Source organism: Oncorhynchus clarkii, chromosome 17 (assembly GCF_045791955.1).
Source record: "Oncorhynchus clarkii lewisi isolate Uvic-CL-2024 chromosome 17, UVic_Ocla_1.0, whole genome shotgun sequence".
NCBI classification, from domain to species: Eukaryota; Metazoa; Chordata; class Actinopteri; order Salmoniformes; family Salmonidae; genus Oncorhynchus; species Oncorhynchus clarkii.
The window spans coordinates 37,415,231-37,438,794 of record NC_092163.1 but is presented as its reverse complement, the minus strand read 5'-3'; the positions used below and the strand labels follow the sequence as shown (position 1 = coordinate 37,438,794).

The 23,564-nt window shown below is 43.5% G+C and overlaps 1 protein-coding gene across 5 annotated transcripts; it reads right to left on the bottom strand.

The window, feature by feature from the left end:
* Window positions 1–500: 500 nt before the first annotated feature.
* On the bottom strand, window positions 501–23,564 carry LOC139370764 (limbin-like). Of its 5 annotated transcripts, none has more exons than XM_071110460.1 (24): window positions 23,056–23,562; window positions 22,864–22,933; window positions 22,342–22,532; window positions 22,153–22,209; window positions 21,835–22,021; window positions 21,391–21,491; window positions 21,170–21,235; window positions 20,806–20,940; window positions 20,320–20,459; window positions 16,367–16,691; window positions 15,792–16,031; window positions 15,181–15,356; window positions 14,848–15,007; window positions 12,738–12,926; window positions 11,981–12,273; window positions 11,576–11,768; window positions 9,711–9,725; window positions 9,378–9,521; window positions 8,533–8,760; window positions 8,094–8,326; window positions 7,863–7,950; window positions 7,533–7,708; window positions 2,097–2,195; window positions 501–1,681 (listed from the first exon to the last, which is right to left on the bottom strand). In XM_071110460.1, the coding sequence occupies exons 1-24, from the start codon at window positions 23,317–23,319 to the stop codon at window positions 1,243–1,245; spliced, it is 4,209 nt and encodes a 1,402-aa protein (XP_070966561.1). In that variant the 5' UTR covers window positions 23,320–23,562; the 3' UTR covers window positions 501–1,242. The 5 variants fall into 5 exon arrangements, with proteins under 5 accessions (XP_070966561.1, XP_070966559.1, XP_070966562.1 ...); XM_071110458.1 differs by having other exon boundaries at window positions 9,390–9,521; window positions 23,056–23,544; XM_071110461.1 differs by lacking the exon at window positions 9,711–9,725 and having other exon boundaries at window positions 23,056–23,564.

Sequence of the window (23,564 nt, the reverse complement as noted above, 5' to 3'; positions counted from 1 at the left end):
AAATGAAAAAAAAGTGAAAGTCACCCAGTAAAATACTACTTGAGTAAAAGTATAAAAGTTTTTGGTTTTAAATATACTTTAGTATAAAATACATGTAGTTGCTAAAATATACTTAAGTATCAAAAGTAAAAATATGAATAATAAAACATTCATTATATTAAGCAAACCAGATGGCACAAAGTTCTTGTTTTTTTCATATAAGTTGACTCAGGGTCATACTCCAACATTCAGACATCATTTACAAACATAGCATTTGTGTTTAGTGAGTTCCCCAAATCAGAGACAGTAGGATGACCAGGGATGTTCTCTTGATAAGTGTGTGAATTTGACTATTTTCTGTCCTGCTATGCATTCAAAATTTAACGAGTACTTTTGGGTGTCAGGGAAAATGTATGGAGTAAAAGTACATAATTGTCTTTAGGAATGTTGTGAAGTAAAAGTGAAAGTTGTCAGAAATTGAAATAGTAAAGTACAGATACCCCCCAAAACTACTTCAGTAGTACTTTAAAGTATTTTTTACTTAAGTACTTTACATCACTGCATGTTGGTAACATTTGTATGGCTGTTAATGAAACGATTTACAGAGCTATAGGTAGGCCTAGTTAATAAACTGAGTTTATATAGCTAAACTGATAATGATTAATTTATTGATCGTTTATGAATTTGTAAAAAAAAAACAGTTGTAACACATTGGTTGAACTTATAGGATTGTTATTTTGAAGCTTGAAAAAAAATGACCGTTGCAGGTGTTTTAACATACAATGGATAGGAACACTCTACGATACCATTTTTTATATAACATTTGTACTTATTTATCATAATTGTATTTATAAAATGTGTTAAAATATTGATAATGGTGATGTGGTTTATGTATATGCCAAGACGTGCGAATCATTCATTATCAGAAAAACTAGCTGTCTACAGACAAAGCCTGCAACTATATGGCTATTTTACAGTACCTTGAGACTACTTCAACTAAATTAAACGTTAATACATAGAATTTTGTTCATTGTTACCATAATACCATCATTGAGTACCATAAAGGTGGGACATTTTAAAGCACATAACAGAGTCTAACAGGGCACATGTTCCCCTAGCCTGGTCTCAGATCTGTTTGTGCGGTTTTGCCAACTACTTCAGTCAAACAGACCTGGGACCAGGCTAGTGGTTCAGTATAGGACCAGTAGGAATCTAATGGCAAGTCTGTGTCTACAGTAGACCCTGTTGAAACCACCAGCAAGCTCAGGGTTGGTCTGTGGGGGCCACCGATCCCTTCTTCAGATTAAGAAAGTTCCTCTTCTTCCTCTTCCTGTTGGTGGCCCCTGTCGTGTTCTGGGGCTCCGGCAGAACGCGGAACACAAACACCCTCTCCCCCGTAGTGGGGATGTCCAGTACTACTGCATTGTTGGCCGAGCCAGAGGTGGAGGGTACTGCTGCAGTAGTGGAGACAAACACAGTTTCACTGTCCACCTCTCCTCCTCCTCCCACTGAAATCTGAACAGAGTCTTGGAGCTGTTCCGAGGCTATGGTTTGGCTCGTTCCAGTCGCGACTGGTTTGGGAATGGCAACAACTCCCTCCCTCCCCTTTTCCTGGACCAACACTTGCATGACGTCCCTGCGAGCATCGGGTCTGGGATTGAGAAACAGCCTCTCCAGCAGGCTCTGTCTCTTCTCCTGGAACCTGGAAAATGAAGAGGAAGAGTATGACATTTGATTACGATTTCTGAAGCATCTACAGTATATATAGTATTTTACAAAAGTGGGACCAAAATGCATCTACCACTCTATGTTGCTATGTGCCAAATATTGTCTCTCCCAAGTTATTTCCTAGTACTTTGTAAAAGTACCCTTGGGCTCCAATTCAATCACCGATAAAGAAAAACAGCACTGCAGGTTGACTCACAATCAATGTTTATGCTTTATCGTTATCAAGGTAGTAACCTTTCAAAATTCGCACAGACCCACCTGTCCTTGTTGTCATCATTACATTGTCAACATTCTGAGTTGATGAGAACTGACTGAATTAGGACCTGAAACTGTATCCACATCTAAAATAAAATCCAGAGAAAAGTTGAGGCTCTTTGTCTTGCACTCACTGGTTTCTGTCCTTGTCCGTGCTGTGGGCTGAGACATTCCTCCCCACCATTTCCTGCCTCAGTCTGACCAGCAGAGATTTTCCTGCTCCCTCTGGCCACCTGAGAAAAAAAACAGCCAGAATGGAAAATAAAAATAGCTCTCTGGCTATAAAGAAAATGATTCACGCGGGGGACAAGCGAATTAAGCAGATGGAGACTCCACAAAATGATGCATTTTGTTCTATTTAAGTTAACTTTCTCAGTAACTTCCCTCTTTTTCTGGCTAGACAGGCCAAGTCCCAGGTGTCCTCATACAAAGAGCATTATTCACACAAGCAAGAGTCCAAACAGAGTGTTGGCCAGCCCAGACAGGACATTGACAGTAAGTGTTCCAAGCTCCCAGCCAATGTATCATGGGCAGATGGGAAGGTATGATCCACATCACTAAGGACTTAACATGGTCAACACACACCTGCACAGTAGTGAAGAGGGCATGACATTACCTCTTCCCTCTCAGGAGGCTGAAAATAATTGATATAGGCCCTAAGATCGTAAAAAAGTTATACAGCTGCACCATTGAGAGCATCTTGACTGGCTGCATCACCGCTTGGTATAGCAATTGCACCGCCCTTGACCGCAAAGCGATACAAAGGGTAGTGAGGACAGCACAGTACATCACTGGAGCCGAGCTCCCTGCCATCCAGGATCTCTATACCAGGCGGCATCAGAGCAAGGCCCAAAAATTGACAAAGACTCCTGCCACCCAAGCCATGGACTGTTCACTCTCCTACCATCCAGCAAACGATACCGGAGCATCGGCTCCTGGACCAACAGGCTCCGAGACAGCTTCTACACCCAAGCCATATTAGCCAGACTGCTAAATAGTAAATTAATGGTACCCAAACTATCGGCACTGACTATTTTGCACTGACCCTACACACACTCACTAGACTTTATATACACACCATATACACACACACTACACTGTCACTCCCACACATATCCCTCACACATTCAAACACTAAATATGCACACACAACACAAACAAACATACACTCACACACACTCACTTTTACACTCATCATTTGCTGCTGCTAATATTTTGTATTTATTATTATCTAACCGGACACCTAGTCACTTTACCCTGCCTTCATGTACATTATCTACCTCAAATAACTCGTACTTCTGCACATTGATCTGGTACTGGTACTCCCTGTATAGAGCCCCATTCTTGTGTATTTTATTTTACTCCTCTTGAGTTAGTTACTGTTTATTTTTTTATATATATATTTTTTTACTCTGCATCGTTGTGAAAGGTTCGTAAGCAAGCATTTCACAGTAAAGTCCACACCAGTTGTATTCGGCGCATGTGACAAATAAAATTGATTTGATTTGAATGACTTTTCTTTCCTCCTCAGAGAGATCACATTGATTAGTCGCACTACTTCGACAGTGCTGTAAGAATGCGGTTACAACTAACATTTTACACACCAAGTAAATCCGAGGAAGGTCCCAAAGAATTGTCAAAGACTCCAGCCTCCCAAGCCATAGACTGTTCTCTCTGGAACCAGCAGAACTGTGAACAGACCCCCAAGCCATAAGACTGCTAAACAAGACAGCTACAGTGCCTTGCGAAAGTATTCGCCCCCCTTGAACTTTGCGACCTTTTGCCACATTTCAGGCTTCAAACATAAAGATATAAAACTGTATTTTTTTGTGAAGAATCAACAACAAGTGGGACACAATCATGAAGTGGAACGACATTTATTGGATATTTCAAACTTTTTTAACAAATCAAAAACTGAAAAATTGGGCGTGCAAAATTATTCAGCCCCCTTAAGTTAATACTTTGTAGCGCCACCTTTTGCTGTGATTACAGCTGTAAGTCGCTTGGGGTATGTCTCTATCAGTTTTGCACATCGAGAGACTGAAATTTTTTCCCATTCCTCCTTGCAAAACAGCTCGAGCTCAGTGAGGTTGGATGGAGAGCATTTGTGAACAGCAGTTTTCAGTTCTTTCCACAGATTCTCGATTGGATTCAGGTCTGGACTTTGACTTGGCCATTCTAACACCTGGATATGTTTATTTTTGAACCATTCCATTGTAGATTTTGCTTTATGTTTTGGATCATTGTCTTGTTGGAAGACAAATCTCCGTCCCAGTCTCAGGTCTTTTGCAGACTCCATCAGGTTTTCTTCCAGAATGGTCCTGTATTTGGCTCCATCCATCTTCCCATCAATTTTAACCATCTTCCCTGTCCCTGCTGAAAAAAAGCAGGCCCAAACCATGATGCTGCCACCACCATGTTTGACAGTGGGGATGGTGTGTTCAGCTGTGTTGCTTTTACGCCAAACATAACGTTTTACATTGTTGCCAAAAAGTTCAATTTTGGTTTCATCTGACCAGAGCACCTTCTTCCACATGTTTGGTGTGTCTCCCAGGTGGCTTGTGGCAAACTTTAAACAACACTTTTTATGGATATCTTTAAGAAATGGCTTTCTTCTTGCCACTCTTCCATAAAGGCCAGATTTGTGCAATATACGACTGATTGTTGTCCTATGGACAGAGTGTCCCACCTCAGCTGTAGATCTCTGCAGTTCATCCAGAGTGATCATGGGCCTCTTGGCTGCATCTCTGATCAGTCTTCTCCTTGTATGAGCTGAAAGTTTAGAGGGACGGCCAGGTCTTGGTAGATTTGCAGTGGTCTGATACTCCTTCCATTTCAATATTATCGCTTGCACAGTGCTCCTTTGGATGTTTAAAGCTTGGGAAATCTTTTTGTATCCAAATCCGGCTTTAAACTTCTTCACAACAGTATCTCGGACCTGCCTGGTGTGTTCCTTGTTCTTCATGATGCTCTCTGCGCTTTTAACGGACCTCTGAGACTATCACAGTGCAGGTGCATTTATACGGAGACTTGATTACAAACAGGTGGATTGTATTTATCATCATTAGTCATTTAGGTCAACATTGTATCATTCAGAGATCCTCACTGAACTTCTGGAGAGAGTTTGCTGCACTGAAAGTAAAGGGGCTGAATAATTTTGCACGCCCAATTATTCAGTTTTTGATTTGTTAAAAAAGTTTGAAATATCCAATAAATGTCGTTCCACTTCATGATTGTGTCCCACTTGTTGTTGATTCTTCACAAAAAAATACAGTTTTATATCTTTATGTTTGAAGCCTGAAATGTGGCAAAAGGTCGCAAAGTTCAAGGGGGCCGAATACTTTCGCAAGGCACTGTAAATAGCTAATCAAATGGCTACCACTGCTGCTACTGTCTATCTATCCTGTTGCCTAGTCACTTTAACCCTACCTATATGTAAATGGCTACCTTAATTACCTCATGCCTCTGCACATCAACTCGACACTGGTACTCCCTGTATATAGCCATGTTATTTGGGGGGGGGGGGGGGTTGTGTGTATTGTTTTGTATTGTTAGGTATTACAAACCGTTGGAGCTAGAACCATAAAGCATTTCGCTGCATCTACAATAACATCCGCAATATGTGTATGCGACCAATAAAATTTGATTTGATATTATATACTCGTCATTGTTATTTGTTATTTACTGTGTATTCATTCCTCGTGACACTAATACATTTGTATCTTTAACTCGAAAAAGGACTCGGAAGTAAGCATTTGACTGTTAGTCCACACCTGTAGTTTACGAAACGTGAAGACTTTATTTTGACTTGATCTTTTCGCAGGTTCTGTCAAAAGTTCTCATGTGAACTGAAATGCCAGCGTCCCCTGTATGATCACATAAATCTTAGCTTGCTATTAATTCCCTACATGAATGCTGAAATGTTGAACCATTTTCTTGTAGTTCCTTTTTGTTCTACTTTGGAATCTACTTGAAATTGCTTTTAGTTCTACTTTTTGTGGTAGTATATTTGTGTGTGACAGGTGCTTACAATTAGTGCCATAGCGCAGTTTCGCGGAGCCCACCCTGTAGTTTGAAAGCAAATTTCCTGTAATAAAAAATAAAGAATGGCTTATGACGTGTTCATATGCTATCTGGGGGGCCCAACCACTTGCGGGAAATGCGGGGGTGTGCGCGTCGTCAGTTGTTACAATGGCAAGAAGGGACATTTTCACAGTTAAGTTAATAGGAGACAAATTAAATTCTTAAATTGACACATGATGAATATGTCTTATAAGCTTTTCAGATGGGAAACAAACTGAATCCAGCGTTTACTGACAAGTAACACATTGTGCTGGTGTGAGTCACTCATAGACACCCGCCTAAACATCTGGTGCACGGCACAAACTGCTCAGAGAGTTCTATTCTCTAGTGGTATTGGTATTTTGGAGCCTGCTAAGCAGTGAGCATATGTATAACTTCATTTACTTACTGGATGTAAGTGGAGGGTTAAAACTGGGTTAAAACACCAAAGATGTGCAAGCTGTCAGATTACCAACTTGACTAAAGTTTACCCTGAGTTTTCAATGGCCAGGCAGAGAGTTTATGTCTCAGACTTCTTTTCTGCCAAGACTGCTAATTAAAAAAAAAATTACCCCCCCCTTTTCTCCCCAATTTTGTGGTATCCAATTGGTAGTAGTTACTGTCTTGTCTCATCGCTGCAACTCCTGTAAGGACTCAGGAGAGGCGAAGGTCGAGAGCCATGCATCCTCCGAAACACAACCCAACCAAGCCGCACTGCTTCTTGACACAACGCACATCCAACCCGGAAGCCAGCCGCACCAATGTGTCGGAGGACACGCCGTACACCTAGCAACCTGGTCAGCGTGCACTGCACCATGCCCGCCACAGGAGTCGCTAGTGCACGATGAGACAAGGATATCCCTGCCGGCCAAACCCTTCTTAACCCGGACGACGCTGGGCAAATTGTGCGCCGCCCCATGGGCAGCTAGCACTGCAATGCAGTGCCTTAGACCACTGCGCCACCCGGGAGGCCCAAGACTGCTACTTTTTGCTGTTCCCAATCTTCGCCGTCCCTTGGGAACAGCCAATATTGGCAATGGAAGATTTGAACTTTGTTGTTGTTAATATCTGTAAGCAGGAACATGCCACAGTGTGTATGGTGATGTCATGCTGACAACTCTACCTTTAAGCTCTGTTGCTGCAGATTTTAAGTCTGTTGCTGTTGTAAAGCAGGAAGTGGCCCTGCTATGTTGATGATGTCATATTGCAGACTCTACCTTTAAATGTCTACTGCGAGATTCTGGCCATGTTCTACTTACCCAGAGTCAAATGAACTCGTGGATACATTTTTTATGTTTCTGCGTGCAGTATGAAGGAAGTTAGCAGACGTTTCGAAGAAACCAATACTAACTAGCTTTAGCGCAATGACTGGAAGTCTACAGGTACAATAGCAATGCTGGCCTAAATGCCAGAATCTCGCGGTATGCCTTTAAACAATTCTGAAGAAAACACTCCAATCCACTACCAATAAAACTATTGCTAGACGAAGGAGCTTCAGTAGTTCTTACGCTGTGCTTTCCTGCTCTGCGGACGCTGGAAAGACCGATAGCTTGGGGCATAGGGCATCAATGAGGGAGAGCAGCTCCGACTCGGGGAGGGTTGGGAGGAGGAGGCGGAGAGCCTCTAGGAGAACCTCGGTGGAGACTTGGCTCTGCCTCACCAACCTGGCCGCAAACTCCAGATCCTGGGGAGGGATGGACGAAAAAGAGGGACGGAAGGGAAAAAAACTGTCTCCTTGGGCTTGGGCTGTCAACAAAATAGTGACTCAGACCCAGATTAAGCCTACTTCCAGGCTAAAAAGCAACTGGAGAATTACAATTATATGATGGCTAGATCACCTGGTCACAGTTTGTGTAGAGTCTCTTCAGCTCCAGCTGCTCCTTGAGATCCTCCATGGCTTGATTCCTAGCGTTGGCCTCATGCAGCCTAGGGGGAAAAAATGATAAAATATTCAGAATTATTCTGTTCGCACTGAGCTGTTCTGTGTTACGCTTCATGGTGCATTTGTGTAAGAATATTTCTCAATTGTACATTTGTTTTAGGCAGAATAATAGCTCCAAAAAGCCCACCTCTCTGTCTGCAGAACAATGACCTGATCACACGTGTACAGGGCCTCGTGAAGGATGGTGGCCATGCGGCTGTCACGCTCTATATGAAACAGCCTCCTTTGCCCTTCCTCTTCCTCCTCTTCCTCATCAGAGTAGTGTGGGTCTTTGGGTGGTCTGTGTTTGGAGGGTCCAGACTCCAGACTCTCCAACTCTGCATGCTCTCTCTGGAGCTGGAGCTCCGCTTCCTCCAAACCCTGTAGTCACACGCCAAGGGATCACGCTCTTCACAAAACCTTTATCCACTGAGGATATATCTTATCCTGTATCTGTGTGTGTGTAACCAAATTGCTCAGGCGGATTTGATCAAATTGAGCCAACGATGTAATATTTCACAGCTAAAGTAGGAATCTGGCTACAGTACATGCTAAAGCATCCAACATGCTACAATGTCCTATCCTACCAGACAGTGGTTCTGGATGCTCTGGGCTATGGGGGCTGCCCCCAGGCTCCTGCTGGCTCGCAGTTCTTCTGTGAGCAGGCTCTGGATGGTGAGCAGAGCTCTGGAGGTCTCCAGGACCCTGGTCCTCCTCTCAGCCTTCTGGTAGTGGAGGGCGGCCATCTGCACGGCCAGGCCGTCTGCCTGGTTCCGGAGCTCCGATTCCCTCACGCTACGCATCTCCTCCAGGACCTAGAGAGAGAGAGAAAGATGTTGGAGGCGTCAGGGAATGAAGGGGTTTAGCTAAAGTTGTAGGAAATGAGTTAGGTTAAGTGATTAGGTCACAGTTACTCAACTAAGCTCTCCCTGGACACCAGTGAGACATACATCGAACACCCTGTGCGCTTACTCTTATTTTATGTTAAATGGGCACATTTTACAATAGGTTATGGACCAGTTAGGCAGCCTTAGGAACCCTAGTCATAGCAAGAGCAGGTTTATCAGTAGGCTGACTAACAGGTTTCATAACACTGGCAGCAAACGCTAAGGGACAGTTTTTCTGAATTTGATGATGACTATTCCTGGACTAAAAAGGACGTTCAACGAGATCATTTACAGATTTTGGTCCAGGAGTAGGCTTAATCTAGGTCTGAGATACTCTAAAGGTTTCGGAGTCCGTCCGGGAATATCCCCTTTACCCGCCTCTGCTGTATTCCCATCTCGTCCAGCTGGAAGTGTGAGAAAGTGTCAGGAGCAAAAAGTGAGTGAATGCGACAAAAGAGGATATGCGCAATATAAAAGCCTTCTCCTCCATTTTATGACTGCCCCTCGGGACAAATAAAGTTTCAGTGAACTGAATTCCACCGAACCTTCTCCCTCACAGTGCGCTCCATTTCTTTTTCTTTCTCAAACAGCTGTATCCTGTCCTCCATCTTCTTCTGGAAGAGCAGCAGTTCAGAGGTTTCTGCTCGCTGTCTGCCCTCAGTGGATTTCCCTTTAGTCCTCGTCTTCTTCTGGAAAACACACAAGATGGTTAGTGAGATGGTGAGGGAAACATCTCCACAGCATAGGCTACTGTCATTTCATCTAGTCTGTTTAGCATTAGTTGCTGTTCGTTTTACCATTGACCACTGTGGATATAGCTTAGGTGTTTTTGTCAATACTTTCATGCGTTCCCACAATGTGCCAATGCTCCAGCTTACATGTCTGTAGAAGTTCTGGCGTCAGTTGGAAGAGAGGGGATGAGTTTGAAATAGGACGGCCATCACCAGTGACTTCACTGCCATATCCGCAATTTGATGTTATTTTAATGGACAAAAAATGTGCTTTTCTTTCAAAAACAAGGACATTTCTAAGTGACCCCAAACTTTTGAACAGTAGTGTATATAAGGGAACACTTAAACAACACAATGTAACTCCAAGTCAATCACACTTCTGTGAAATCAAACTGTCCACTTAGGAAGCAACACTGATTGACAATAAATTTCACATGCTGTTGTGCAAATGGAATAGACAACAGGTGGAAAATATAGACAATAAGCAATGTTTCCCCCAATAAAGGAGTGGTTCTGCAGGTGATAACCACAGACCACTTCTCAGTTCCTATGCTTCCTGGCTGATGTTTTGGTCACTTTTGAATGCTGGCGGTGCTTTCACTCTAGTGGTAGCATGAGATGGAGTCTACAAACCACACAAGTGGCTCAGGTAGTGCAGCTCTTCCAGGATGGCACATCAATGCGAGCTGTGGCAAGAAGGTTTGCTGTGTCTGTCAGCGTAGTGTCCAGAGCATGGAAACGCTACCAGGAGACAGGCCAGTACATCAGGAGACGTGGAGGAGGCCGTAGGAGGGCAACAACCTAACAGCAGGACCGCTACCTCCGCCTTTGTGCAAGGAGGAGCAGGAGGAGCACTGCCAGAGCCCTGCAAAATTACCTCCAGCAGGCCACAAATGTGCATGTGTCTGCTCAAACGGTCAGAAACAGACTCCATGAGGGTGGTATGAGGGCCCGACGTCCACTGTGCTTACAGCCCAACACCGTGCAGGACGTTTGGCATTTGCCAGAGAACACCAAGATTGGCAAATTCGCCACTGGCGCCCTGTGCTCTTCACAGATGAAAGCAGGTTCGCACTGAGCACGTGACAGACGTGAGAGTCTGGAGACGCCGTGGAGAACGTTCTGCTGCCTGCAACATCCTCCAGCATGACCGGTTTGGCGGTGGGTCAGTCATGGTGTGGGGTGGCATTTCTTTGGGGGGCCGCACAGCCCTCCACGTGCTCGCCAGAGGTAGCCTGACTGCCATTATGTACCGAGATGAGATCCTCAGACCCCTTGTGAGACCATATGCTGGTGCGGTTGGCCCTGGGTTCCTCCTAATGCAAGACAATGCTAGACCTCATGTGGCTGGAGTGTGTCAGCAGTTCCTGCAAGAGGAAGGCATTGATGCTATGGACTGGCCCGTCCGTTCCCCAGACCTGAATCCAATTGAGCACATCTGGGACATCATGTCTCGCTCCATCCACCAATGCCACGTTGCACCACAGACTGTCCAGGAGTTGGCAGATGCTTTAGTCCAGGTCTGGGAGGAGATCCCTCAGGAGACCATCCGCCACCTCATCAGGAGCATGCCCAGGCGTTGTAGGGAGGTCATATAGGCACGTGGAGGCCACACACACTACTGAGCCTCATTTTGACTTGTTTTAAGGACATTACATCAAAGTTGGATCAGCCTGTAGTGTGGTTTTCCACTTTAATTTTGAGTGTGACTCCAAATCCAGACCTCCATGGGTTGATACATTTGATTTCCATTGATAATTTTTGTGTGATTTTGTTGTCAGCACATTCAACTATGTAAAGAAAAAAGTATTTAATAAGAATATTTCATTAATTCAGATCTAGGATGTGTTATTTTAGTGTTCCCTTTATTTTTTTGAGCAGTGTATATAATGCAACATGTCCAAGTGATCTTTGTCAACTGTATGTTACAGAATGTTACAGCTAAGGAACCAGCAGAGGGCGGTATTATCATTTTGGCACTACAAACTGTATGTATCAGATACTCCACCTACCTCTTGCTGTGGATGTTCAACCTGCTCCTCCATCTCCTTCCTCCAGGTGGACAGAGCGGCCTGCAGTTTGGAGCGGGAGAGGGCGTGGGGCAGCATTAGGCAGTGGTCCATCCTGGACAGACAGTTCTGGAACTCCAGCTTCATGTGTAGGAGCTCCTCGTCCGATAAGGTGAGCTGTGACGAGCACAGAGACCTTGGAAGGATAGAAAATACACGCAAACACACACACAGTTGGCCACACACACATAATTAGCACAAAGTGCTAATATTTGCATTAAGATACCCCAGAGGTTTATTTTTTGCCCCCTTTCACAAGTATTCTGAAATGTGTACCAACGTGACCATCTTCTCTGTAGCGCAATGGACTGACCTGAAAAAGTGATTGGAAAATAAACATCTGCTCACCTGAAGAAGACCTGTCCCCTGGACCTCAGCTCCTGCTGCTCCTGCAGCTCCCTCTCCATGCCCTGGTGCAGCGAGTCCCTGGAGGCCTGGAGGGTCCTCACTGCCGCCTTGCCCTCCAGATGGAGCCTCTCCTGGGCCTGGGACAGGGCGCTGCTGCTGGCCCCTATGGGGGACCCCGATTCTGGCTGCTGGAGGGGGTCACGGGGGTTCCCCAGGGCCAGCAGAGCCTGGGCGACAGCAGGCTGGATGGCCTTCACCTCCGCCATGGTGCTGTGGATCACACGCATGGTGACCTGGGGGAGGTCAAAGGTGAATCTCCAGTCAATAGAAAGTCAGAGAAAGTGAAACTACTTGCTTGGTTAGTTAACAATCCATGTAACTATGTATGTATAATCATGTATGATGTTCATTTGCTGTCTAACAATCGCTTTTTCAAGTTGTGTACTTGTAACAAAATAAGTCTTGTCCGTCAATGGTCTTGAACTGGGGACCTTCTGCAGACCAACACTTTGCACTCACAAAGCAGCATTACCTATTGCTCCACAAAAGCCATGGCCCTGGCAGAGCAAGGAAAACAACTACTTTAATTCTTAGAGAGCGAGTGCTGTCACTTGCACAATGGATGCTACTAGCACACTGCTAACTAGCTAGCGATTTGAAAATGGCAACATGTGTTGTGCAAGTTATTAGCTGCCAGTTACCTAATCTAACCGTTGTATATAAGGAGAGAGGCGGGTGTTGTGTCATTTTGAGTTACCTTACGGATGTCTGCAGCGGCCTCCTCATCCAGGTTGTTGATGAGCTCCCCAAGCTCCAGGCACTGGGCGGTCAGCAGGCTCTGCCAGCAGCGGAGGTGCTGGGCCGGCTCCACCTCCATCCTGTCCTCCTCCAGGCCCCCTCGGGACAGGGCTGACAGCTCCTTCTGCCTCTGCTTGTGGCCCTGCAGCTGGATGAAGAGAAAAAGACAAGGTTGAAAAGCTTAAAATCGAGCCCTGGCCCCTACAGGCACTCCTTGAGCATGTTCAGTCGGCAAATGTAAAACTTTGCAGATAGAAATGGCAAGAACAGAGCTGATGTTGGTTCAATATATATTCATCTGAATATTCCACTACGTTGTGCCCTGCTGAACAGAACAACACCTAGCTGTTACCTATTTCAATTCAAATTCAGATTGCTTTATTGGCATGATATACAATTTGTAGATATTGCCAAAGCAGTATAGTGGTACAGCATTTGAGTAAATACAGTACAATGCAAAGAGGGTAATGAATACAGTTAATTTCAGCAGTATTAATAATAGTACATATAATCATGTATACAGGAACAACACTACTGCTGTTGTATTGTGTAATCTTTGGTCGATAGATCTCATTAAATAAAAATATGATTATATAAAAGAAAGAATGGCTAATCAACAACAAAATGTACATGGATGATGGTTACACTATGTATTACTTGTAAGTTATATACAATGTAAATACTTCAGGGAATTAACGGTCATGGGATGTCCTTCGGGCTATGGCAATCATATACATACAGTGACTTCAGAAAGTATTCCGACTCTTTACACATTTTGGTAGGTTACAGCCATATTCTAAAATTGATTCAATTGTTTTTTACTTCATCAAGGTACACACAATACCCAATAATGGAAAAGCAAAAACAGGTTTTGAGAATTTTAGCTCATTTATTAAAAATAAAAAACATAAATATCGTATTTACATAAGTATTCAGTATCCTTTAATTATTCAGATCCTTTACTTGTAGAAGCACCTCCAGACGTGACACTTGGCATTCAGGCCAAAAAGTTCAATCTTGGTTTGATCAGACAAGAGAATCTTGTTTCTCATGGTCTGAGTCCTTTAGGTGCCTTTTGGCAAACTCCACGTGGGATGTCATGTGCTTTTTACTGAGGAGTGGCTTCCGTCTGGTTTGATTGGTGGGGTGATGCAGAGACGGTTGTCCTTCTGGAAGGTTCTCCCATCTCCACCATGGGGTTCCTGTTCACCTCTCTGACCAAGGCCCTTCTCCCCCGATTGCTCAGTTTGGCCAAGCGGCCAGCTCTAAGAAGAGTCTTGGTGGTTCCAAACTTCTTCCATTTAAGAATAATGGAGGCCACTGTGTTCTTGGGGACCTTCAATGCTGCAGACATTTTCTGGTACCCTTCCCCAGATATGTGCCTCGACACAATCCTATCTCGGAGCTCTATGGACAATTCCTTTGACCACATGGCTTGGTTTTTGATCTGACATGCACTGTCAACTGTGGGACCTTATATAGACAGGTGTGTGCCTTTCCAAATCATGTCCAATCAATTGTATTTACCACAGGTGGACTCCAATCAAGTTGTAGAAACATCTCACGGATAATCAATGGAAACAGGATGCACCTGAGCTCAATTTCGTATCTTATAGCAAAGGGTCTGAATACTTATGTAAATATTTCAGTTTTTCTAAAAATGTAGTTATGTTAATAAGATATTTCAGTATTTCTAAAAACCTTTTTTCGCTTTGTCATTATGGGTTATTGTGTGTAGATTGCTGAGGATTTTTATTTATTTTTTCCATTTCAGAATAAGGCTATAACATAACAAAATGTGGAAAAAGTCAAGACACAGTATGTATTTGTGATATTTGTGGTTTCTCCATTACCCAGAATAATTCCCAGCTTTATGTTATTAGTAAATGAGCAAATGCACAGGAGTTGTGAATTGATTGAGATATTTTCTTGAAAAAATATTATCTTATTTGGGAGTATTTCTCAAATAAGTGCTAATTCATTATTTATCTAATTAAGATATGCAAATGTATTGCCTGAGAGCAACACTGTGAAGTTTGACTTAAACAACGCACTGTCAATCATCTCACCATGTCAGAGATGAGGTCCCTCCTCTTCTTGACCAGGCCACAGTGCATGGCCCTCCTCTCCTGGTTCAGAGCCTCATCCAGGCCCTGCCTCACCAGCACCAGCTCCTTCTGAGCCTTGTCTAGCAGCAGCTCCACCTGCTCTTCAGACACATCGCTCCCCCTGTTGGAATACAGGCAAGGTTGCATTTTTAGGAATGTAAGCTACATCTACATTATACAAGTTTCCCGAACCCTTAGTAGTCTACAATGGCTTAAGGACAAGTAGGTAGAAGACAACAGGTGCTATAAAACCTGACATACAGTATAACACATGTAGAGAGTCATAGAACAAACCTCCTATGCTGGCTGAAGCAGTTCTCTATCTGGCTGGAGGTCCTGGAGAAGGTCTCGGAGATGAGGCCCTTCAGGCTGTGGAGGCTGTGCACCAGGAACCTCCTCTGGGCGTGGCGCTCTCCCAGCATGCAACGTTGGTTGGCCAGGACCACATCCAGCACCTCCTCCAGCTGATTCTAGAGAGATCAGATGTAATGAGATCAAATAAAATGAGATGAGATAAGATGAACTGAGAAGACATGCGATGAGACATGATATGTGGTTGTCTCACCTAGCTATCTCAACATGAATGCACTAAGTCGCTTTGGATAAGAGCATCTGCTAAATGACTAAAATGTGAATGTCAATTAGATAAGATGAGAAGAGATGGTAAGAGATGAGAAGAAATTAGATGAGATAGATGAGACAAGATATGTGACGAGATTAGTTGAGAGCACAGTATTTCCCCTTGACTTTCCCATTTAGTCCAAAACAACTTTCAGTGATACATACAGCGAAACATTTCTGAAAACTATTGCTGAAGTAGCTCCTACCTGAACATTTACATTGGCTGTTTCAAAGTGTTTCCTCCCATCTGTTCCTACTGAACGGGACCATCTTCACTAGCTCACCTGATAGGCAAAGTAGTCATGCAGGAGACTCCTGGCCTGGGTCTTCTCCAGCTCGCACATCCTGGTGGCTTCCTCCAGCTCCTCTGAGAAGATCTTGTGCAGCTCCACTCTTCTCCACTCCACTATCTGCCTTTGGACCTTGGCTGAGGCCTCCTCGTGTCTCACCAGCAGAGTGCGCTGGAGGTGACTCTGGTTCAGCTTGTGGAGCTTCTCCAGGAGGACACTGCATTGGTGGAGTTCCTGGAGAATCAACCAGAATCAACCAGACCTGTGTTAAATATAAGTGTGACATACTTGAAGTGCACTTGATTTAGTCTATCCAGTGCCATGGAGAGCTACTGGGTGTGCAGGCTTTTGCTACAGCCCACCACTAATACACCTGCTTCAAATAATCACCTAACCATAGTCTTGACCATAATTAGCTAAATCAGGTATTTAAGCACAGGGCTGGAGTTGCTTCTCCATCTGTGCCCATAGGAGCCATTTCTGGCATGTTTAACTAATTATTTATGCACAAGTCACATTGCTCTCTACCTCCGCCAATGGTTTTTGATTGATAATAGCCACTACAGTACCTGTTCGTCAGAGTGCTGAAACAGCACCTCTGCCTGGGCCTTCTCCTGGGCCTCTCTGCGATGCTCCGCCTCCATCTGCTCCCGGGTCTCCAGGTTGCACTGGGCCGCCAGGGTTGCCATGCGTGCCAAGTGCTCCTCCTTCAGCTTGCCCTCCATGCCCATCAACTGGCCGTGGAGCACGCTCAGTAGCCGCTGCTCGGCCTGCTGGGACATGTGGTTCTGGGAGCGCAGCGCAGCCAGCAGGGCTGCGATCACATCTTTGTACATCTGGACCCGACTGCTCTCCAGGCTGGAAGTGGCTCGCAGCAGGCTGGACATCTCCAGGCTGTGAGGATGTCAGATAGACGGTACCAGTCAAAAGTTTGGACACACCTACTCATTCAAGGTACATTTTTAGTTATTTTTAATATTTTCTACATTATAGAAAAGTAGTGAAGACAATAAAAGTGTTAAACAAATCAAAATATATTTTATATTTTAGAATCTTCAAAGCAGCCACCCTTTGACTTGATGACAGCTTGGGGTCCACGTCATCTGATGCAGCCCTCCATCACTCTCCTTCTTGGTCAAATATAACTTACACAGCCTGGAGGTGTGTTTTAGGTCATTGTCCTGATGATCATCTGTTCACCTACTCGGCGTCTCACACAGATTTCTACCGGTCTAATGTCCATTGCTCGTGTTTCTTGGCCCAAGCAAGTCTCTTCTTCTTACTCATGTCCTTTAGTAGTGGTTGATTTGCAGCAATTCGACCATGAAGGCCTGATTCACGCAGTCTTCTCTGAACAGTTGATGTTGAGATGTGCCTATTACTTGAACTCTGTAAAGGTATTTATTTGGGCTGCAATTTCTGAGGCTGGTAACTTATCCTCTGCAGCAGAGGTAACTCTGGGTCTTCCCTTCCTGTGGCAGTCCTCATGAGAGCCAGTTTCATCATAGCGCTTGATGTTTTGCAACTGCACTTAAAGAAACCTTCAAAGTTCTTGACATTTTCCGTAATTGACTGACCTTCATGTCTTAAAGTAATGATGGACTGCCATTTCTCTTTGCTTATTTGAGCTGTTCTTGCCATAATATGGACTTGGTATTTTACCAAATAGGGCTATCTTCTGTATACCACCCCTACCTTGTCACAACACAACGGATTGGCTCATACACATTAACAAAATAAATTCCACAACTGAACTTTTAACAAGGCACACCTGTTAATTTAAATGCATTCCAGGTGACAACCTCATGAAGCTGGTTGAGAGAATGCTAAGAGTGTGCAAAGTTGACATTAAGTCAAAGGGTGGCTACTTTGAAGAATCTCAAATATAAATTATATTTTGATTTGTTTAACACTTTTTTAGTTACTACATGATTCCATATGTATTATTTCATAGTTTTGATGTCTTCACTATTATTCTACAATATGTAGAAAATAGTCAAAATAAAGAAAAACCCTTGAATGAGTAGGTGTGTCCAAACTTTTGACTGGTACCGTATATTATAAAGCTTTGTCTGACTTTATACTTTACCGTTCATCAACACATAGTTTCCGGCAGACAAATGACCAAATAGCCCTTTAGTGGCCTCATGGGTGGAACATTATTTTTAAAAAAAACTTCATATTTTCAGAATTAACAAACATATATTTTTTGTTGTTGTTGAAAATTCGGTGTTTCTATGTCAAACTGTTTTGTTAAAATTCAGTACTATGTGATGTATATAAAGCGTAATATTGGGATGCAAACTCAAAATGTAGTACATTTCCACTCTATATCTGACATGGTACAGGTGTCTTCTTTTTCTTAAGACTATAACAATATGTTAGGTGTATACTTTTGTTTCAAAGTTGATCTGTACAAAGAAACACTCTGTTTAACCCAGATTTAGCCCACTGCAGTACAAGTTTAATGCAGACAGGTATAATGTCAGTGTTAACCCAATATTCATTTAGCAGTGGCGGGCCACCATTACTAAAACGTGAGCACTACTAAAAAAGAATACTTTCGGGGATGGTAAGTCATTTTCAGTATAAACTTAAATGACTCCAACCAGATATAAAGTATGTAGAAAAGATAACAGAGTTATATATTTTTAAATAAGATCATGTTTGAGAACTAACAACCACCAGAATAAAAAATAGACAGTCAGGGAGAGTAAAAATGTCCCAAAATGTTATGGCATGGGGCCCCCATTGATTGTCTTATAGTGTTTGAGTCACTCAGATAGCATAAGAACACATTAAAATGTTTTGAATTGCAGGAAACTAGCTTTAAAACTGTTACATTTTCTCTTCAACCCATGGCAAAATGTGTAGATTTGCAGGAAAACCACGCCATTGGCCACGCCCCACGCTAATTTTGTCACCGCTGCTGGAAAAAATTATAGGGGAAACACGGAATGCAACATGATGCCTCAATAATTATATGCATGTATGGCCCCCTTATAAAGCCTTAGCGACTTCTCATAATGACCAAATAACAGATACTTTCAGTCTAGCAAGAATAGAAATACACTGAATGATAATATAAACGCAACATCCTTTTGATAATGCAACCACAATGACTCTATTACTTGTCTCTGTTGGTTACATGTTTCATGAGCTGAAATAAAAGAGTGCAGAATGTTTCCATTTGCACATAAAGCTTATTTCTCTCAAATTTTGTGCACAAATTTGTTTACATTCCTGTTAGTGAGCATCCACCTGACAGGTGTTGCATATCAAGAAGCTGATTAAACAGCATGATCATTACACAGGTGCACCTTGTGCTGGGGGACAATAATAGGGTACTCTAAAATCTGCAGATTTGTCACACAACACAATGCCACAAATGTCTCAAGTTTTGAGGTAGTGTGCAATTGTCATGCTGACTGCAGGAATGTCCACCAGATGTTACCAGAGAATTTAATGTTAATTTCTCTACCATAAATTTGTTTTAGAGAATTTAGCAGCACGTCAATCCGGCCTCACAACAGCAGAACACGTGTAACCACGCCAGCCCAGGACCTTCACATTTGGTTTCTTCACCTGCGGGATTGTCTGAGACCAGCCATCCAAACAGCTGATGAAAACTATAAGAAACCGTCTCAGGGAAGCTCATCTGTGTGCTCGTCGTCCTCACCAGGGTCTTGCCCTTACTGCAGTTCGGCGTTGTAATCAACGTCAGTTGGCAAACACTCTCCTTCGATACCACTGACACACTGGAGAAGTGTGCTCTTCATGGATGAATCCTGGTTTCAACTGTACAGTGCAGATGGCAGAGAACATGTATGGCGTTGCGTGGGCAAGCGGTTTGCTGATGTGGAGTTATGGTATGGGCAGACATACACTACGGTGCCTCCCGAGTGGCACAGTGGTCTAAGACACTGCATTGCTAGCTGTGCCACTAGAGATTCTGGGTTTGAGTCCAGGCTCTGTCGCAACCGGGAGACCCATGGGGCAGTGCACAATTGGTCAAGTGTCTTCCGGGTTAGGGGAGGGTTTGGCTGTCAGGGATGTCCTTGTCCCATCTCGCTCTAGCGACTCCTGTGGTGGGCCAGGCGCAGTGCACGCTGACACGGTCACCTGTGAACATTTGAACATCTTGGCCATGTTCTGTTATAATCTCCACCCGGCACAGCCAGAAGAGGACTGGCCACCCCTCATAGCCTGGTTCCTCTCTAGGTTTCTTCCTAGGTTCTGGTCTTTCTAGGGAGTTTTTCCTAGCCACCATGCTTCTACACCTGCATTGCTTGCTGTTTGGGGGTTTAGGCTGGGTTTCTGTACAGTACTTTGTGACATCAACTGATGTAAGAAGGGCTTTATAAATACATTTGATTGATTTAGTTCAATTGACTGATTTCATTATATGAACTGTAACTCGGTAGCATCTTTGAAACACAGTTCCTACTCCTAGAGCATAAGACATTATAAACCATAACGACAAGTAATAAAGCATTATATCCTTTGGCATTTCCATACTCACTTCTCCAGAGCTTGATACATGTTCTGAGGGTCTTCCAGCACCATGATGTCCACCATCTTGTCCTCGAATGCTGCCTCTTCTTTGGCCGTTTCACTCATGTTGCATACCGCATACTCAGGGTCTGAAGCGCCTCGCTTTTTCTTGAGGAATGACAGACATACAAAGAGAAACAGTAACCATCCCTTTACTGTGGATTGCTTTCAAATAGAATAAAAACAATCATAGTCAACGAACAAATGGGAGAAATATCTTTCAAATAGTTCAAAATAAAATACAATAGAGAGTCAATTTGTTGACTTTGTATTGGTGTCATTGTTTTTATTTTTGCCACGGCTGGGTGGCTAACAAGTATACAGATCTGTTTGTGCTGTCTTGACTACTTCATTGCTGTCATTGTCACACAGCAATGGAGTTGGCAGGACATCACAATCAGATCTGGGACTCAGGTAAGCTAATAGAGGTGAGGTTACAGTAACAACGTCTTACCCTTCGCTCTAGGGAGTTTTTCCTGGCTCGGGCACATATTAGGTTCATGGCCAGAAATCCCAGGGACAGCAGCAACAAGGACAGAAAGAATCCACCAATAAACCCAGCAAAATGGACATAGTGATTGGGGTAAATCTGAAAGTGTATAGTGAGAGTAGGTCATATTCATCAATATTTGATAAAGAGAAAGAAATTACTATCAGGGGCACTGACAATGCTGTAATCTGACTACTATGATGAAATGTACGTACATAAGGTTGTATGTAAGGTTTAGCATTGTAAACGCAGCCTTACGTTGAGCACGACTATCAACCGACATCACATTGATAAACTAAGAAGTAAGAAACGATGGCTTCAAGGTTACCTTGTTCGTGGAGTTAAGCCTCAGTGTCAAATTAGCCACCATTGGACCAAACATATTGACGTCATTCTGTAGAGCGAGAATAACAGTATAAATTAACCTGGAATAGCACCTATGTACAGCAATGTAAAGTGTTGCTGCTTTGGCAATATAAACAGAGCAAGAGAAAATGGGACAAAGTGTCTATTAATGTTCTATATTATGTCATGAGGTGATTGCAGTACCAGTGAAGCATTGGAGAAGGTAAGGAAGGCAGGCAGGTCCAGAATTTCACTCTTGTGACCCTTGATGAGGGCAGTGTACGTCACAACGTACTGAGATCCTGCTGCAGAAACGCAACCAAAACAACAACGATATTAACTACGGTTGGAAATATGGAGTAAAAAGCTAATACAATAATTTTAACAATGTTCATAACTCCAATTGGATAAGTTCAGGTGGCACAGCCTTCTGTAGCATGGAGCCTGGGTCATTTTCAGTGAAGTACACTGTAGCAAAACAAACTGAAAATCTGTGCTTCTTATTACACAAGTTCAGGTTGTATCTCCCCGTTTCAAATGTAGGCTATTTTCTCATTTTGTGCATACTGAACACAACCCTGGTGATCTGACTGATTGACAGACTGACGGACAGACTGATGAAACCGATTTCTCATGACTCTTGTGTACCTGGCAGTGAATCGATGGTGAAGGTCTGGAAGCCTTTCTCCACCACCATCCCCCCACTCTGCAGGGCTGCTATCCCAGAGACGGAGTCCCTGATGGCCAGCTGGGAAAGGTTGCTGTCCCCTGGAGGCCCAGTGTTGTTGATGAGCAGGAAGAACGTCAGATGGGGGAACTCGGTACCTGCCTCCACCTGTGTCCCAAAGGATCGTAGAGAACACATGGTATATGAGGGCACATTGTACATACACTTCTATATACCGAGCCTAGCCGAACAGTAACGAGCAAAGCAAGACCATCCTCTACAGAGTCTACATTACTTACCTGGGCACATTTCTGAAATTTGAGTCCAAATGCTGATGGCTGTGCAGCACTTTGAATCTGAAAGAAAATACAAAGTAAACACAACAAGTTTTTCTGTTTCACAAAAGCATGGATGGAAACATGTCCCATTATGTTCCATTATGGCTTTTGACCACAACCCCTGGACTATGTCTCTGTTTGTGTACTTACCTGAGGCAGAGTGTGACCAGTGATGTATCTGGTGAGACTGCTCCTGCGGCTCCGGGCCTTATGCTGCATGATGTTGGCCAGGTGGCTTAAGGAGGTGTAGAGGGACTGGCCCCCGGGGCCGGCTGGGGCCACAGAACGAAGAGGACCCTCTTCAGCACAGAAAGCCATGGGCCCACATGGCCCTGGTTGTCCTGTGAAGTAACATTAGTAAACATACAATAGTGTACAGTAACAGTACACATAGTTCCGTATGTAGTTATGTCCTGGAGCTGTTCTTGTCTATTAATGTTCTATATTATGTCATGTTTTATGTTTTGTGTGAACCCCAGGAAGAGTAGCTGCTGCTTTTGCAACAAAAAATACCAAATGACACAGTGGGTTTGAGAAGATTTAACAGTTAACTGGTGGAATTACTGTCATAGGCTACTTTCAGTCGAGAAGGCTAAGTCTCTTTTGACATTATACCCTTATCGTTACCCTAGGGATGATAATAAATGTTGCAGAACACATAAAATAACAAACCATCCATCTTCTTCGAGCTCAGCTCTGCTGATTTTCCACCAGGGTCATGCTGAAATGGTCTAAGAGAGTCCTGTTGAATGGGAAACATAGTGAAAAACAAAACCTGTTCCAACAACTGCATAGCAGACAGACAGATATAGATGTACAGCTCTTGAAATAGGACAGGCACAGAAATAAGGGAATTGGACTCACTCTAGGTCGACCATTTCCAAATGAGTTCTGTCGAGTTCCCCATGATAGTACAGAGATGTAACAGAACGCGGAATGTACATGGTTGCTGTCCCCCATGATAGCGGAATGGCATGGATTCTCATGATGGCTTACATTATTGAACCCATACGAATGAAAAGGGCGGTGCTGTAGACGTCTCCAAAATACAGGCCTATACTCTTGTTGAAAACAGAAGAAAATAGTGCATACAGTGACTACTTCCACGAGGAAATGTACCTGAAGCATTCGTTTGTTCTAAAACTTTCACTACTTTCCCGAAATCCGTTACATTTTGCATCCTCTTGTTACTGTATTAGACAAAGGAAACATTGTCATTGTTCTCTGATAACACGAAATTGTGTTACAATATGTCTTAAAACATGTCATGCAAAAGAAACAAACAAGAATAACGGGCGATTTTTGTCGACTGTGAAAATAAAGGTCATGGAAATGGGTCATCCAAACTTCCTCGAAGACTTTCCCAAAACTAT

Bases quoted from the DNA above. Each gene is read 5' to 3' on its own strand.
- LOC139370764 (XM_071110460.1), bottom strand. From the start codon at position 23,319: ATGCTTCAGGTACATTTCCTCGTGGAAGTAGTCACTGTATGCACTATT. The intron at 16,692-20,319 runs GTGAGTATGGAA...ACATCCTCACAG, and splicing joins ATGTATCAAGCTCTGGAGAA to CCTGGAGATGTCCAGCCTGC. The intron at 2,196-7,532 runs GTAAGAACTACT...TTTTTTTCTCAG, and splicing joins GCAGAGCAGGAAAGCACAGC to GTGGCCAGAGGGAGCAGGAA.